Source organism: Manis pentadactyla, chromosome 7, assembly GCF_030020395.1.
Source record: "Manis pentadactyla isolate mManPen7 chromosome 7, mManPen7.hap1, whole genome shotgun sequence".
NCBI lineage: Eukaryota > Metazoa > Chordata > Mammalia > Pholidota > Manidae > Manis > Manis pentadactyla.
In genome coordinates, this window is record NC_080025.1 from 107,754,633 (window position 1) to 107,770,771 (window position 16,139).

The window sequence follows — 16,139 nt, forward strand, 5'->3', positions numbered from 1 at the left end:
AATTTCTGGGTCATTTGGTATTTCTATTTTTAGTTTTTTGAGAAACCTCCATACTGCTTTTCATGATGACTGCAACAATTTGCAACCCCCCCAACAATGTACAAGGATTCCCTTTTCTCCATGTCCTCACCAACACTTGTTATTTCTGGTATTGTTGATATTAGCTATGCTGACTAGTGTGAAGTGATACCTCATTGTGGTTCTGGTTTGTATTTCCGTGATGATTAATGATGTTGATTGAGCATATTTTCTTATGTCTGTTGGCTTTTTCATGGTCTTCTTTGAAAAAATGTCAATTCAGATGCTCTGCCCATTTTAAAAATTGGATCAATTTTTTTCATGTTGAGTTACATGAGTTCTTTATTTATTTTGGATATTAGCCCCTTATCAGATACATTATCAGCAAATATCCTGTTCACTAGGTTGTCTTTTAATTTTGTTGGATTCCTTTGCTGCACAGCAGCTTTTTTTTTCTTTTGTTGTTATTAATCTACAATTACATGAAGAACATTATGTTTACTAGACTCCTCCCTTCACCAAGTCCCCCCCAAAAACCCCATTACAGTCACTGCCCATCAGCATAGTAAGATGCTGTAGAATCACTACTTTTCTTCTCTGTGTTGCATAGCCCTCCCCATGCCCCTTCCCTCCACATTATACATGCTAAACGTAATGACCCCTTTCTTTTTCCCTGCCCTTATCCTTCCCTTCCCACCCACCCTCCTCTGTCTCTTTCCCTTTGGTAACTGTTAGTCCATTCTTGGGTTCTGTGATTCTGCTGCTGTTTTGTTCCTTCAGTTTTTCTTTGTTCTTATACTTCACATATGAGTGAAATCATTTGGTACTTGTCTTTCTCTGCCTGGCTTATTTCACTGAGCATAATACCCTCTAGCTCCATCCATGTTGTTGCAAATGGTAGGATTTGTTTTCTTCTTATGGCTGAGTAATATTCCATTGTGTATAGGTACCACATCTTCTTTATCCATTCATCTACTGATGGACACTTAGGTTGCTTCCATTTCTTGGCTATTGTAAATAGTGCTGTGGTAAACATAAGGGTGCATCTGTTTTTTTCAAACTGGGCTGCTGCATTCTTAGGGTAAATTCCTAGAAGTGGGATTCCTGGGTCAAATGGTATTTCTATTTTGAGCTTTTTGAGGAACCTCCATACTGCTTTCCACAATGGTTGAACTAATTTACATTCCCACCAGCAGTGTAGGAGGGTTCCCTTTCTCCACAACCTCACCAACATTTGTTGTTGTTTGTCTTTTGGATGGTGGCAATCCTTACTGGTGTGAGATGATATCTCATTGTGGTTTTAATTTGCATTTCTCTGATCACAAGCGATGTGGAACATCTTTTCATGTGTCTGTTGGCCATCTGAATTTCTTCTTTGGATAACTGTCTGTTCAGTTCCTCTGCCCATTTTTTAGCTGGATTATTTGATTTTGTTTGTTGAGATGCATGAGCTATTTATATATTTTGGATGTCAACCATTTATCGGATCTGTCATGTATGAATATATTCTCCCATACTGCAGGATGCCTTTTTGTTCTATTGATGGTGTCCTTTGCTGTACAGAAGCTTTTCGGCTTGACGTAGTCCCACTTGTTCATTTTTGCTTTTGTTTCCCTTGCCCGGGGAGATATGTTCAGAAGAAGTCGCTCAAGTTTATGTCCAAGAGATTTTTGCCAATGTTTTTTTCTAAGAGTTTTATGGTTTCATCACTTACATTCATTTCTTTGATCCATTTCAAATTTACTTTTGTGTATGGGGTTAGACAGTGATCCAGTTTCATTCTCTTACATGTAGCTGTCCAGTTCTGCCAGCACCATCTGTTGAAGAGACTGTCATTTCCCCATTGTATGTCTATAGCTCCTTTATTGTATATTAATCATATATGTTTGGGTTAATGTCTGGAGTCTCTATTCTGTTCCACTGGTCTGTGGCTCTGTTCTTGTGCCAGTACCAAATTGTCTTAATTACTGTGACTTTGTAGTAGATCTTGAAGTTGGGGAGTGAGATCTCCCCTATTTTATTCTTCCTTCTCAGGATGGCTTTGGTTATTCAGGGTCTTTGGTGTTTCCATATGAATTTTTTAACTATTTGTTCCAGTTCATTGAAGAATGATGTTGGTAGTTTGATAGGGATTGCATCAAATCCGTATATTGCTTTGGGCAGGATGGCCATTTTGATGATATTAATTCTTCCTAGCCAAGAGCATGGGATGAGTTTCCATTTGTTAGTGTCCTCTTTAATTTCTCTTAAGAGTGTCTTATTGTTTTCAGGGTATAGGTCTTTCACTTCCTTGCTTAGGTTTATTCCTAGGTATTTTATTCTTTTTGATGCAATTGTGAATGGAATTGTTCTCCTGATTTCTCTTTCTGTTAGTTCATTGTTAGTGTATAGGAAAGCCACAGATTTCCATGTGTGAATTATGTATCCTGCAACTTTGCTGAATTCCGATATTAGTTCTAGTAGTTTTGGAGTGGAGTCTTTAGGGTTTTTTATATACAATATCATGTCATCTGCAAATAGTGACTGTTTAACTTCTTCTTTACCAATCTGGATTCCTTGTGTTTCTTTGTTTTGTCTAATTGCCATGGCTAGGACCTCCAGTACTATGTTGAATAACAGTGGGGCGAGTGGGCATCCTGTCTTGTACCTGATCTCAGAGGAAAAGCTTTCAGCTTCACGCTGTTAAGTATGATGTTGGCTGTGGGTTTATCATATTTGGCCTTTATTATGTTGAGGTACTTGCCCTCTTTGCCCGTTCTGTTGAGAGTTTTTATCATGAATGGATGTTGAATTTTGTCAAATGCTTTTTCAGTATCTATGGAGATGGTCATGTGGTTTTTTTTCCTTTCTTTTTATTTATGTGGTGGATGATGTTGATGGATTTTCGAATGTTGTACCATCCTTGCATCCTTGGAATGAATCCCACTTGGTCATGGTGTATGATCCTCTTGATGTATTTTTGAATTCGGTTTGCTAATATTTTGTTGAGTATTTTCGCATCTATGTTCATCAGGGAAATTGGTCTGTAATTTTCTTTTCTGGTGGGTTCTTTGCCTGATTTTGGTATTAGGGTGATGTTGGCTTCATAGAATGAGTTTGGGAGTATTCCCTCCTCTTCTATTTTTTGGAAAACTTTAAGGAGAATGGGTATTCTGTCTTCTCTGTATGTCTGATAAAATTCCGAGGTAAATCCATCTGGCCCAGGGGTTTTGTTCTTGGGTAGTTTTTTGATTTCTGATTCAATTTCTTTGCTGGTAATTGGTTTGTTTAGATTTTTCTATTTCTTCCTTGGTCAGTCTTGGAAGGTTGTACTTCTCTAAGAAGTTGTCCATTTCTTCTAGGTTTTCCCGCTTGTTAGCATATAGGTTTTCATAGTATTCTCTAATAATTCTTTGTGTATCTGTGGTTCCGTTGTGATTTTTCCTTTCTCGTTTCCGATTCTGTTGATGTGTGTTGATTCTCTTTTTCTCTTAATAAGTCTGGCTAGGAGCCTATCTATTTTGTTTATTTTCTCATAGAACCAGCTCTTGGTTTCATTGATTTTTTCTATTGTTTTTTTCTTCTCAATTTTATTTAATTCTTCTCTGATCTTTATTATGTCCCTCCTTCTGCTTACTTTAGGCCCCATTTGTTCTTCTTTTTCCAGTTTTGATAATTGTGACGTTAGACTATTAATTTGGGATTGTTCTTCCTTCTTCAAGTGTGCCTGGATCACTATATACTTTCCTCTTAAGACTGCTTTCGCTGTGTCCCACAGAAGTTGGGTCTTTGTGTTGTTGTCATTTGTTTCCATAGATTGCTTGATCTCTATTTTAACTTGGTCGTTGATCCATTGATTATTTAGGAGCATGTTTCTAAGCCTCCATGTGTTTGTGAGCCTTTTTACTTTCTTTGTACAATTTATTTCTAGTTTTATACCTTTGTGGTCTGAAAAGTTGTTGGTAGAATTTCAATCTGTTTGAATTTACTGAAGCTCTTTTTGTGGCCTATTCTGGAGAATGTTCCATGTTCACTTGAGAAGAATGTGTATCCTGTTGCTTTTGGATGTAGAGTTCTATAGGTGTCTATTAGGTCCATCTGTTCTAGTGTGTTGTTCAGTGCCTCTGTGTCCTTACTTATTTTCTGTCTGGTGGATCTATCCTTTGGAGTGAGTGGTGTGTTGAAGTCTCCTAAAATGAATGCATTGCATTCTGTTTCCTCCTTTAGTTCTGTTAGTATTTGTTTCACATATGCTGGTGCTCCTGTGTTAGGTGCATATATATTTATAACAGTTATCTCCTCTTGTTGGACTGAGCCCTTTATCATTATGTAATGTCCTTCTTTATCTTGTTGCTTTCTTTGTTTTGAAGTCTACTTAATGTGATACTAGTACTGCAACACCTGCTTTTTTCTCCTTGTTGTTTGCATGAAATATCTTTTCCATCCCTTGACTTTTAGTCTCTGTATGTCTTTGGGTTTGAGGTGAGTTTCTTGTAGGCAGCATATAGATGGGTCTTGCTTTTTTATCCATTCTTTTACTTTGTGTCTTTCGATTGGTGCATTCAGTCCATTTACATTTAGGGTGATTATTGAAAGATATGTACTTATTGCCATTACAGGCTTTAGATTCGTGGTTACCGAAGGTTCAAGGTTAGCTTCTTTACTATCTTACTGTCTAACTTAACTCGCTTATTGAGCTATTATAAACCCTGTCTGATGATTCTTTATTTCTCTCCCTTCTTATTCCTCCTCCTCCATTCTTTATATGTTGGGTGTTTTATTCTGTGCTCTTTTATGTTTCCTTTGACTGCTTTTGTGGGTAGTTGATTTTATTTTTTGCCTTTAGTTAGTATTTGGTTGCTCTGCTTTCTTTGGTGTGATTTTATTTTCTGTAGTGACATCTATTTAGCCTTAGGAGTGCTTCCATCTGGAGCAGTCCATCTAAAATACCCTGTAGAGGTGGTTTGTGGGAGGCAAATTCCCTCAACTCTTGCTTGTCTGGGAATTGTTTAATCCCTCCTTCATATTTAAATGATAATCATGCTGGATACATTATCCTTGGTTCAAGGCCCTTCTCTTTCATTGCATTAAATATATCATGCCATTCTCTTCTGGCCTGTAAGGTTTCTGTTGAGAAGTCTGATAATAGCCTGATGGGTTTTCCTTTGTAGGTGACCTTTTTCCTCTCTCTAGCTGCCTTTAAAACTCTGTCATTGTCCTTGATCTTTGCCATTTTAATTATTATGTGTCTTGGTGTTGTCCTCCGTGGGTCCGTTCTGTTGGGATTTCTCTGTACTTCTGTGGTCTGAGCGACTATTTCCTCCCCCAGTTTGGGGAAGTTTTCAGCCATTATTTCTTCAAAGACACCTTCTATCCCTTTTTCTCTCTTCTTCTTCTTCTGGTACCCCTATAATGCAGATATTCTTCCTTTTGGATTGGTCACACAGTTCTCTTAATATTGTTTCATTCCTGGAGATCCTTTTATCTCTCTCTGCATCAGCTTCTAGGTGTTCCTGTTCTCTGGTTTCTAGTCCATCAATGGCCTCTTGCATCTTATCCATTCTGCTTTTAAATCCTTCCAGAGATTGTTTTATTTCTGTATTCTCCCTCCCTACTTTGTCCGTTAGGTCTTGCATTTTTCTCTGAAGTTCCATCATCATGGTTATGACCTTTATTTTGAATTCTTTTTCAGGGAGATTGGTTAGGTCTATCTCTCCAAGCTCCTTCTCAGGGGTTGTCTCTGTGATTTTGGTCTGGATCAAATTCTTCTGCATTTTCATGGCGATAGAGGTAATTATGGGGAGCTGGCGTGTGTGTCGGCTGGGAGAATGTCCCTTCTTGCTAGTTTGTGGCCTTCCTCTCCTGGGAGAATGGTGACCCCTAGAGGCTTGTGCTGGACAGCTGTGTGTAGACGAGGTCTCTGATTGTTGCCCGGCCTCTGTGTAGTAAGCTCCGCGGTTGCTGTTGGCGTGGGTGCTCTTAGGCTGCTACTCCACTATGGTGGAGCTGCGTCGGAGGGGGAACGGGCGGGAGGCTGTTTATGGCCGTGAGTGGCCTCAGAGCTGCGCTGCCACCCAGGGGATTAGAGCACCTCGAGTTCCCCGGGATCCCCAGCTGCTGGGCTGAGTGTCTCGGGACGCTTCTCTCCAGCTATGGGGTCCCTGTCCCTTTAAGACTTTCAAAAAACATTTGCTTTTCTTTGTCCCAGGGGCGCCGGCTGCGGGGACCCACTCGCAGGTTTTAGTGTTCCATTTCCCTAGTATCTAGCACACCACACACTGTGTGTCTGCACTCCCAGTGCAGATGGCTAAGGCTGGGTATTTAGCAGCCCTGGGCTCCCTCTCCCTCCCTGCTCCTAATCCTCTCCTCCCGCCGGGAGCTGGGGTGATGGGCACTTGGGTTCCGCCGGGCTGCGGCTTGTATCTTAGCCCCTTCGTGAAGTGCTGGGTTCTCACAGGTGTAGATGTAGCCTGGCTGTTGTCCTGTATCTTCTGGTCTCTCTTTTTGGGATAGTTGTATTTGTTGTGTTTTCAAAAACACATATCATTTTGGGAGGAGATTTCTGCTGCTCTACTCATTCCGCCATCTTGGCTCCTGCTCTGCACAGTAGCTTTTTATTTCAATGTAGTCCCACTTGTTTTGGGTTTTTTTTTTGCTTTTGTTTCCCTTGCCTATGAATATGTACCCAGAAAAAATTTGCTAGTGCTGATTTAAAGAGATTCCTGCCTTTGTTTTCTTCTAAGAGTTTCATGTCTTTACATTTAAGTCTTTAATCTATTTTGGGTTTACTTTTGTGTATGATGTTAGACAGTAGTCTAGTTTCATTCTCTTGCATGTACCTGTCTGATTTTCCCAACACCACTTATTGAAGAGACTGTCTTTTCTCCATTGTATATTCTTGCCTCCTTTGTCACATAGTAATAGACCATATAAGCTCTCTATTCTGGGCTCTCCACTCTTCCATTGGTCTGCGTATCTGTTCTCATGTCAACACCACACTGTTTTGATTACTGTAACTGTGTAGTATAGTTTGAAATTAGGGCGTGTGATAGCCCCAGCTTTGTTCTTCTTCCTCATTATTGCTTCGCCTATTCAGGGGTTTATGGGATTACATGCAAATTATAGGATTATTTGCCCTAGTTCCATGAAAAGTGTCACTAGTATTTTTGATGGGGATTGTATTGAATCTATGGATTACTTTGGGCAGTATGGACATTTTAACAATATTCTTGCTGTCCATGAGCATAAAATTATTTTCCATTTATTTGTGTCTTCAGTTTTTTTATCAGTGTCTTACAGTTTTCAAAGTACAAGTTTATTTATTTACTACAGTATAAAAAAATTTTGGGGGTGGAAGAAGTGAGGTTTAAAGACCCTTTGACAGTCTAACAAAAGCTTTTGTCCTTTTCATGGAAAATGCTCTCGTGTGCACAAACATTTGGTATGTTATTTCAGTACCTTCATTGACACTGCCCAAGAGATCTGAGACCTCTGTTTTAAAAACACTTGCCATAAAGATGAGAACTCTATTGGGCCTTATCAGCTTTTAATGAAATAATGATATTAACACTTAAAAATTTGTTATTTTAGTTGACCTCACATTTTGAATTCAAGTTCTTGTTACAAGTTAATGTTTCATTTAGTTTTCATTTTCAGAACTTCCTAATTGCCTGATTGTTAAAATATACTGCAGGTTTGTAATTTTCTTAAATTAAAAGCATCCTAATTTACATTAATTGTAAAAACAGATCTTGATCACTGCAGCATACATGTAATGTATTTGTCTTTCCGTTTTGTTAAGAAAAATCAGTAACTGATGTTTTTGTCTTGTTGCTCTTGTTTAATATTTTCCATCTTGGCTCTATTTTCCTTTGGTAGGGAAGCAGAGTGCTGTAATAGTCAGAAATAGCCTCATAAGCAGAGAAGTCACCATGATCAGTGTATGTCAAATCAAGATTAAAGTTACTAGCCCTTGAAGTTAGAGACATAATCCAAAGGCCTTATTTTGTTTTTACTTTTAAGCCATGATGTAATTTTTTAACCACTTTATTGTCACCAATTTAAAATATACAATTCAGTGGTCAAAGCCTGTTTCTGTGGAAGCAAAATAAACGTTTTATCAGAAAGTCAGAAAAGGGCCTGCATCTTTTAAAAGTTGTTCCCAATAATTGAATATTATTCAGAGATTCTCAAAGTCATAGAATCCACTTTTCTTTCCTTCCTGGGGCTATTGTAGGTTACTGGTACTTTGGCATTTTCTCATGTCTATAAGAGTACTAGCCTTAACGTAAATGCTCATTTGTATTGTTTTTCAACATGAAAATTTTGAGGCAAAATTGTGCAAAGAGATTTGAACCCTTGGACTTGAATGTCAATGGAGTAAACAACCTTTATTTAACTGCTTTTGTCTATTTTCTGGCATTTCAAAAATACTTACCAAGATACTTATTTGCTTCTGATCTCTTCCCAACCCTGTGTGTTTTATCACCAACCATCTTTAAAAATTAAGACAAAGAAATACTTGAATCAGGTTGAATGAATTTTCAGGAGCATTGAAGTTAATGTAAAGTGGCCTAGAAGTATTCTGCATGCCTAAATAAAGTGTGTTCTAGGTATTAACTGGTAGTCATTTCCAGGATATCAACTCAGTTACCAAAATAAATTTGAATTATTGTTAATTAATATAATTGTCATGTCAGTCATTGTCTTGGAAGAAGAGTGTAACATTTGGAAATCTGTGGGACTAAAAATATTCTACATGTATTAACTTCACAAACTCAGTTCCCTTTTTCACATTGAAGTTTTGTTTAATTTTTCCTTGCCATTTTCCTTCTACAGCTTATCTTATGTGTCATCTTTAAATATGTTATGTACCAGATTTAGAGAAACATCCTACTAACAATTGCCTTTGTTTAGATCTATTTGCATAATAATTATTAACTAGAGATGCAAATTTATATATCAAACTTGATGGCAGGAAATTATAGATTATATTTACAAATTTTAGAGTTTCTAAAGAATTTTTAATGCATTCTTACATAAAACTTCAAATCCATGTTCTGTACTATTTAAGGTGGTATCAGCATAATTGAAAAATTACTTTGAAACTTTCAAAAAACAAAGCAGAGAATTTAGTAATTGCATATATAGCATCTCTTCTGTTTTCATCACTGTTTCAGAGTTTTATATTAACACTTTTATATTTTAGATGTTAAATGAGTATCCTTAATATCATAACAGGAGCCCTCTTGCACAAATGGAAGAAGAAAGAAGGGAGCATGTAGCTAAGATGAAGAAAATGGAGATGGAAATGGAGCAAGTGTTTGAGATGAAGGTCAAAGAAAAAGTTCAAAAGCTGAAGGACTCTGAAGCTGAGGTACTCAGCCTAATATTCCTACCTCGTATAAACATAATATTTCCTTTTAAAATAATAAACAACTTTTGTAAAATTTATAGGTAATGTAACCTTTTCACACATATTTTTTTAAATTTAATATAATACTGTAGTGTATTAAAGTAGCCAATAAAAGCAAGCACTATGTTTATCATAAAATAGTATACACTTGAATATGTTAGTGGACACAACACAAGTTACTTGGTAGGAAGACTGCTTATAATGAATTATTAGTTAAAATTAGCAAGTTATAAGAAATAAAATTATAAGCCATTCCTATATATATTCAGTATAAAAAAAGTAAAGATCAGAGTTTTGGGTGGGCATAAAAATAAAAACCAGTGTTAAGATGATGATAATAATAATAATTAATAATAGACCAGACTTAGTTGCATATGAATGAGAAAAAAAGAACAAACCTTAATTAAAGGACTTGCCAGGACAGGATAGATTACAAAGGGGGAGAAAATGGAGGAATGTCATATTCTTGTTATTAAATTGGGCCTTATTTGTAATACACTGTCAAATAATTCCCAGTGTTACAAAATTGGGTAGCATAGTGACAAAGCATCCCAGCAAGCTTATTTGCTATCTTGGAATCCCTCTAGATGTCAAGGCATACATTTAGTTTCTATTTATTCAAAAGATTTTGACGGCATTTTCTTCAATAAGTGGCAAGAAATGAAATATGGAGAAAAGAACATCAACAGAAGAATCTATGGAATAGGTAGTTGGTTCAATTTATGTCTGAGAGCAGTAGAAGAAACTATAGCTAAACAAATTAAATCAATGATTTTAGTATTAAGTTTTCTCAGCATAGATTTATCATTGTGCTAAAAATTATTTTAAAATATTTGGGATGACTATGTTTTCAAAATGACCTTTAATGATAAAATTCAGTGAGATTCCTGTGTTTGTAGGTTGCTCCACTAATATTATTTGTATCTAGATATATTAAAAAGAAATTTGGTCTTTTCTGTTACATCCTTAGAGTTGAGCTTGCTTTTATAGTTACTGCATACACACTAGAAACACTCTGACTAAATATATGACCAGAAGTGCTATAATCCACTGAAGAGACATAATGCATGAAGTAAAGGATTCAGTAAATTTGAAGAAATATTTTTATTCCATATTATATTTCCCTTAAATTACTAGGCTTTTCATGTACTCTGTTATACCAGAAAAAGCCAGCACTATTTTTATATTTGTCATAGGCTTAATTCAGTCAGGATGTGAAATAATTCTGGTTTGAGTCTGCCTGCCAAACTACTATCCCTGGCACCTGTAATTAAGATGACATTTTGGAGGTTAGGTTTAGTCTTTATTTCAGCCTTTTATTAAATCTGTCCATTTGAGACTTTATCCCTTCACTAATTAGTAAATAATCTGAAAAGTTCTTACCAGAAGAGGAATTAAAGTTTGCATAATTTTCACATTTTGATTCCATTGAACATCTAAAAGGAGTTGAATTTATATTTTGTACAGACGTATTTTAGGACCTGCTTCTAAGAATAAATGTTATAAACAAATAATTATGAAACTGTAGCTCAAGAATGCTTCAAGAGTGTATGATTTATGAATGGTGAAAAGAGTTATGAGAAACTTAATTACTATTGAAAGGATAGAATTTTAACATTGAAAGAACCTATGAAGTATGAGCCAAATTTCTCCTAATACTCTAAGCCATATAAGTGTATAAAAATATAGGTGAAGAAACCAATTGAACCTTGTTTAATATAGTTTCTTTTCAAGTTCATTTTGTACCAGTGAATTTTGGGGGCACAGCTGCTAGTATGCAGCAGCACAGGGCATCAGGCACAGCACTAAGCATCTCTCATGTATTATGTTTAGCTCACACCAAACTGAGGCAGATATTACTGTACATCTCCCCTTTTTGTATGAAAGAAGGGATAAATTAACTTGGTCAGTGCTGCATAATTGTAAGCCATTATGTGAACCTACTTAACTCTAAATTTGTTCTTAATCACCAGACAAGTCCACATTCATGTATCCACAATTTCAAATCCTAAACAGCTCTAAAAACTGCAAAACCAGACATAGAACTAATAGTTTTATTCCACTTGATGTGATTATTTATATATTATACTGCAAATAAATAGTAGTGTGTTTATACTTGCTACCTTAGACAGCCCAGATGTATTACAGATATTGTATGTACCTTTCTAAGTAGTATTGCCTTTCTACATTTTGAAAAATTCTGAACTTTGAAGCACTTCTAACCCCAAGGGTTTCTTGAGAGTGAAGGTTTGTGACCTGTACTTTCTACCTACATGCAGTTAACACAAAAGATACTTACATATATCAGAAATCTAGATGAAAAATGAAGAACACTAGTGAACCTACTGCCCAGCTTAAAAAATAAGACATCATTAACTCATTTGAGGCCCAGTGTGCCTCTCCTCTAGTGTATATGTGTACCTTTCTCTAGTTCCCAGAGGTAACTATGCTGAATTGTGAGTGTATAATTCCCTTGGGGTTTTTTTGATAGCTAGAGGCATTTACCTGTGTTCTATTTTCTGAGTAACTTGTTTGCTTAAACATATCTAAGACAGTTTTGTTTTGTAGGAATTGCTTGAACTATTTGTAGTAGGAATGAATATAAAGTCACTTTTTGTGCGTTTACAAAATAAAACAAATTATATACAAAATTATAATCCAAATTCAATATGCTAACTCACTGATGTAGTGTCTTTAATAGAAGATAATTCCTGGACATCTGAAGATTTTGAATGATTCTTAGGTATTCAGTGCAGTTAGATGTAAACTGATTTTTTAAAATTTGGATGACTGTTTTCTTCAAAATAGATTGACTAGTATCTAAATGAAATTTTTTTAGTTAACCATTAGATAAGCTCTTTGTTTCTGCAGGTTACTTTGTAGGAGTGTTTCCCACCTTTCAGCCAGTATTTTTTAAGCGTTAATTCTCAGTGTAGGAAAAACCACACTTACATTAGAAAGACAGGCTTGTTGAGAATGCAGATTTCTAGACTTAACACCCAGAGATTCTAATTCAGTATGTCAGGGTGAAATCCAGGAATCTCTGTTTTTAATAAGCTTTCTAGGTGATTTGTATTGACTAACATTTGAGAACCACTGCTTTGTAAGAAGCAGGGGACTTTACTGTGATCTTGAACTTTTAGGTTCTTTTCCAGTTACTTCTTTTCCATTTATCTCAGCTCTCTGAACTTGGAATTAGAAGACAGGTTCAAATTCTGGTTCTGCTCCTTTCTGGTTAGTGAACTTGGGCAAGTGACTTAATCTCCACAACTGTTTGCTCATCTACACAGTGGTAGACATGGTGACTTCCTCACCTAGCGTCCTACATGTTTGCGAGTAATGAACAATGAGATGAGATAGGATATATCTATTAGAAAGTGCTACGCAACTGTAAACTTGTTGCACTTTTTTTTCCATTTCCCAAATTACTCTCTTGAGTTACTTGGCTGTTTGGATGGCAAGTTGTACAAGAGGAAGAAGAATCCTCAACAGTGCTTTCCAGGTGGTACTCTGAATTTACAGCACAAGAGCTCAGTGCTTATAATTTTAACATAGGATACCTGGATGAAAGGTACTTTAACTCCTTATTTCCTAAGTAGTTTTATTTTATATATCATTATGTGATTTAGCTCCAAAGGCGCCATGAGCAAATGAAAAAGAATTTGGAAGCCCAGCACAAAGAATTAGAGGAAAAACGTCGTCAATTTGAAGATGAGAAAGCAAACTGGGAAGCCCAACAACGTATTTTAGAACAACAGAACTCTTCAAGGTAACTAGTATCAGGTTCCCAAGAAATGTGTGTATTAACATTTTAAAGAATTGTTTTCCTATTTATTTTAAAGACATTAAAATAACATAAGACATCACCCATTATGCATTCTAAGCACAGACATTTTCATGGATGAATATTTTTTTATATAGGTGATATGGATGGATGCCGTCTATCTACTAAAACAATGTTTTTTTCTCATTACAAACATTTTCCATGGCCTAACAACCTTCATAATTATAATTTAGTCTTATTACAGTCTCCCCAGTTGACTCACCATAATCAAATGCTTATCCTCTGCCCCCACCCCACTGTTGGACATAATGGTTGTGTTCAGCTTTTGGCAAGCATGGAGTACCCTGCTATAAAGATCTTTCATACATTTAGGAGTATGTTTTAATTGTGTTGAATTATTTCTTTAGGATAAAATCCTTAAGATAAAATGTGGGATATCTAATTCTTAATATAGTTAATCAATTACTCTTAATTTACATAAAACTTAGTAATATTTGTACGTTGGTTTTTGTCTTGTCTTTATGAGTCCATTTAAAACTTCAAAGTTGTATCCCAGTAAGGATTCTACAATTTACCCTCACTGTTAAACATTTTCAAGATTAGACATTTGTTCTGTAGTGCTGTCCTATTAACATTTTCCCCAAGGAAGAGGAAAATAGATTTGTAAAAGCAGATGCATTTCAGAATGCAGTGGCAGTAGGAGAAAAGGATATATACCATATTTGGTGTCACTTGATCTTTTTTAATTTGTACAGTTTCATTTGGGAGGAATTGTTCTCATATATTAAAAAGGGATTTTTGTCATGTAAAAACATGACAAAAAACTGCTTGTCCTATAATTTTGTCAAATATGTGATTGTCTAAGAAAATACTAATTATAGATTAGCATTGTCCTCATTATTTCTAAATCTTAAAAATTTTTAAGTGAAAAAAAGTATTTGAAAAATCCAACCCAGTTGTAGTTGGGTTAGCTATTGTTACCATATGTTATCTATAATGTTTATAATGTGGTTATTCTTTTTGATTACTTTTCTTTAATCATTTAGGACCTTGGAAAAGAACAAGAAGAAGGGGAAGATCTTTTAAACCCTCAATTGACCACCAGTTATGTATTAGTTGCCAGTATGCCAGCTTGGACATCAGTGTTTGTTGGATCCATTTGACCAATCTGCACCAGTTTAATCCTTAATGATGGATTTAACAGCATGACAAAATTATTATTTTTTATTCTTGATGGAGATTAAGATGCCTTGAATTGTCTAGGGTGTTGTGTACTTAGAAACTAACAGCTCTAAGTACCTTTCCTACATTCTCTTTTCTTTTTTATTAAACAGATATCTTCAATTTAATGCAAGAAAACATTTTACTGTTGTACAATCATGTTCTGGTGGTTTGATTGTTTACAGGATATTCCAAAATAAAAGGACTCTGGAAGGTTTTCATTGAGGATAAATTGCCATAATATGATGCAAACTATGCTTCTCTATAATAAATAAAATATAAAGGTTCCATTCAATGCAGCGTTTACAATAATGTAATTTAGTCTAACACAGTTGACCCTATTTTTTGACACTTCCATTGTTTGAAAATACACATGGAAAAAAAACCCTATATGCTTACAATGCACCTAGAGCTTTTTTATAACAACCTTTTGTTTGTGTGTTTGTTTTGGATTCTTTAAATATATATTCTCATTTAGTACCCTCTTTAGTCAGAATCTCATTACTCCTTCATTTTTGTAATAACATTTAATTTAGGTATTTTCCATATATTGGTCCTGCTAAAATAGAATATAGCATCTTTCATATGTTAGGAACCAAAAAGAAAACTTTCCTTTAATTCCCTTTTTACACTTCATGGTAAGTAGCAGGGGGAAAATGCATTTATAGTTCATTTCTAGGCAAAATTGTGAAGCTAACGACCAACCTATTTCTACCTATGTGCAGTCTCTTTATTTTACTAGAATTGGGAATCATGACCTCAAAAAGGAAAAAAAAAGTCACCATTCTGCATTTAGCTGTATTCATATATGCATTTCTGTATTTTTTTGTTTGTATTGTAAAAAATTCACATAATAAACAATGTTGTGATGTAAATGGAGTGTGGAGCCTTAAATATTCTACAGTTGACATAGAAGACTAAAATATGTTTGGAAAGAAACTTTTTTACTTGAATTTGCCTCCTCCATTGTAGTAACTCTTATCCTTCCTCTTGTATGTTTGATTCATTTAAAATGTGTATGTCTGGCTTTCTAATTTATGAGATACAGTATCTCCATACTCATTACTATGTCATTTCTCTGAGAACACATCCCAACTCATTTACATTAATTAAATTCTCAAGTCCCTGTGGAAACTGACATTTTTTAACTGGAAAGAGGGTTGTTTAATTTCTTTTTACTAGGGCCAAATGACATTTTTTAAGGCATTTAAAAATAAACCCAGTTTATTACCTTAAAAAACATCACCATATTTGTTACTTTTTAAAATTAATGATACAAGCAGAAGGAAATAACTGATAATTCTGATTAGCCAATATTTTTTCTATAGAGACAGAATTATTTAAACAAATCTGTATGCTTAAACTATCCTTATTGCTCTTCAAAAATAGACCAAGACATATAATAGGAAGATTATTCACATTATAGAATCGTGAGTTTACGTATTAAAAGTTCACCCCAAGGTACTATTTTTAAAGCTGATCCCACTGGGCATTAAAAATAGAATTTAGAATACTGCAGTAAACATTTATCTGTATTTGATGGCCAAATTGTGTTGGAAAAGTTTTGTTAATCCTAAAATGCCTCTCTGCTAGTGGAGAATATAATATGGTACAAACGGCTTATTAGAAATAAATTGGCTATTGTAAGACCAGAATCAGACATTCAAGAATAGCTATTAAGTAAATATGGAAGGATTTTTGGTTTGTTTTGGTTCTCGTGTT

At 35.2% G+C, this 16,139-nt stretch overlaps 1 protein-coding gene across 1 annotated transcript in view; it reads left to right on the plus strand.

Moving 5' to 3' along the window:
- The window catches only part of SEPTIN7 (septin 7), a 93,688-nt gene extending 78,396 nt beyond the window's left edge, over window positions 1-15,292 (plus strand). The window contains exons 11-13 of the mRNA XM_036897409.2: window positions 9,238-9,373; window positions 13,042-13,181; window positions 14,243-15,292. Coding sequence (XP_036753304.2) covers window positions 9,238-9,373; window positions 13,042-13,181; window positions 14,243-14,282 — 316 coding nt within the window. The 3' untranslated portion in view covers window positions 14,283-15,292. The remainder of the gene's footprint in view (window positions 1-9,237; window positions 9,374-13,041; window positions 13,182-14,242) is intronic.
- Window positions 15,293-16,139: the final 847 nt, after the last annotated feature.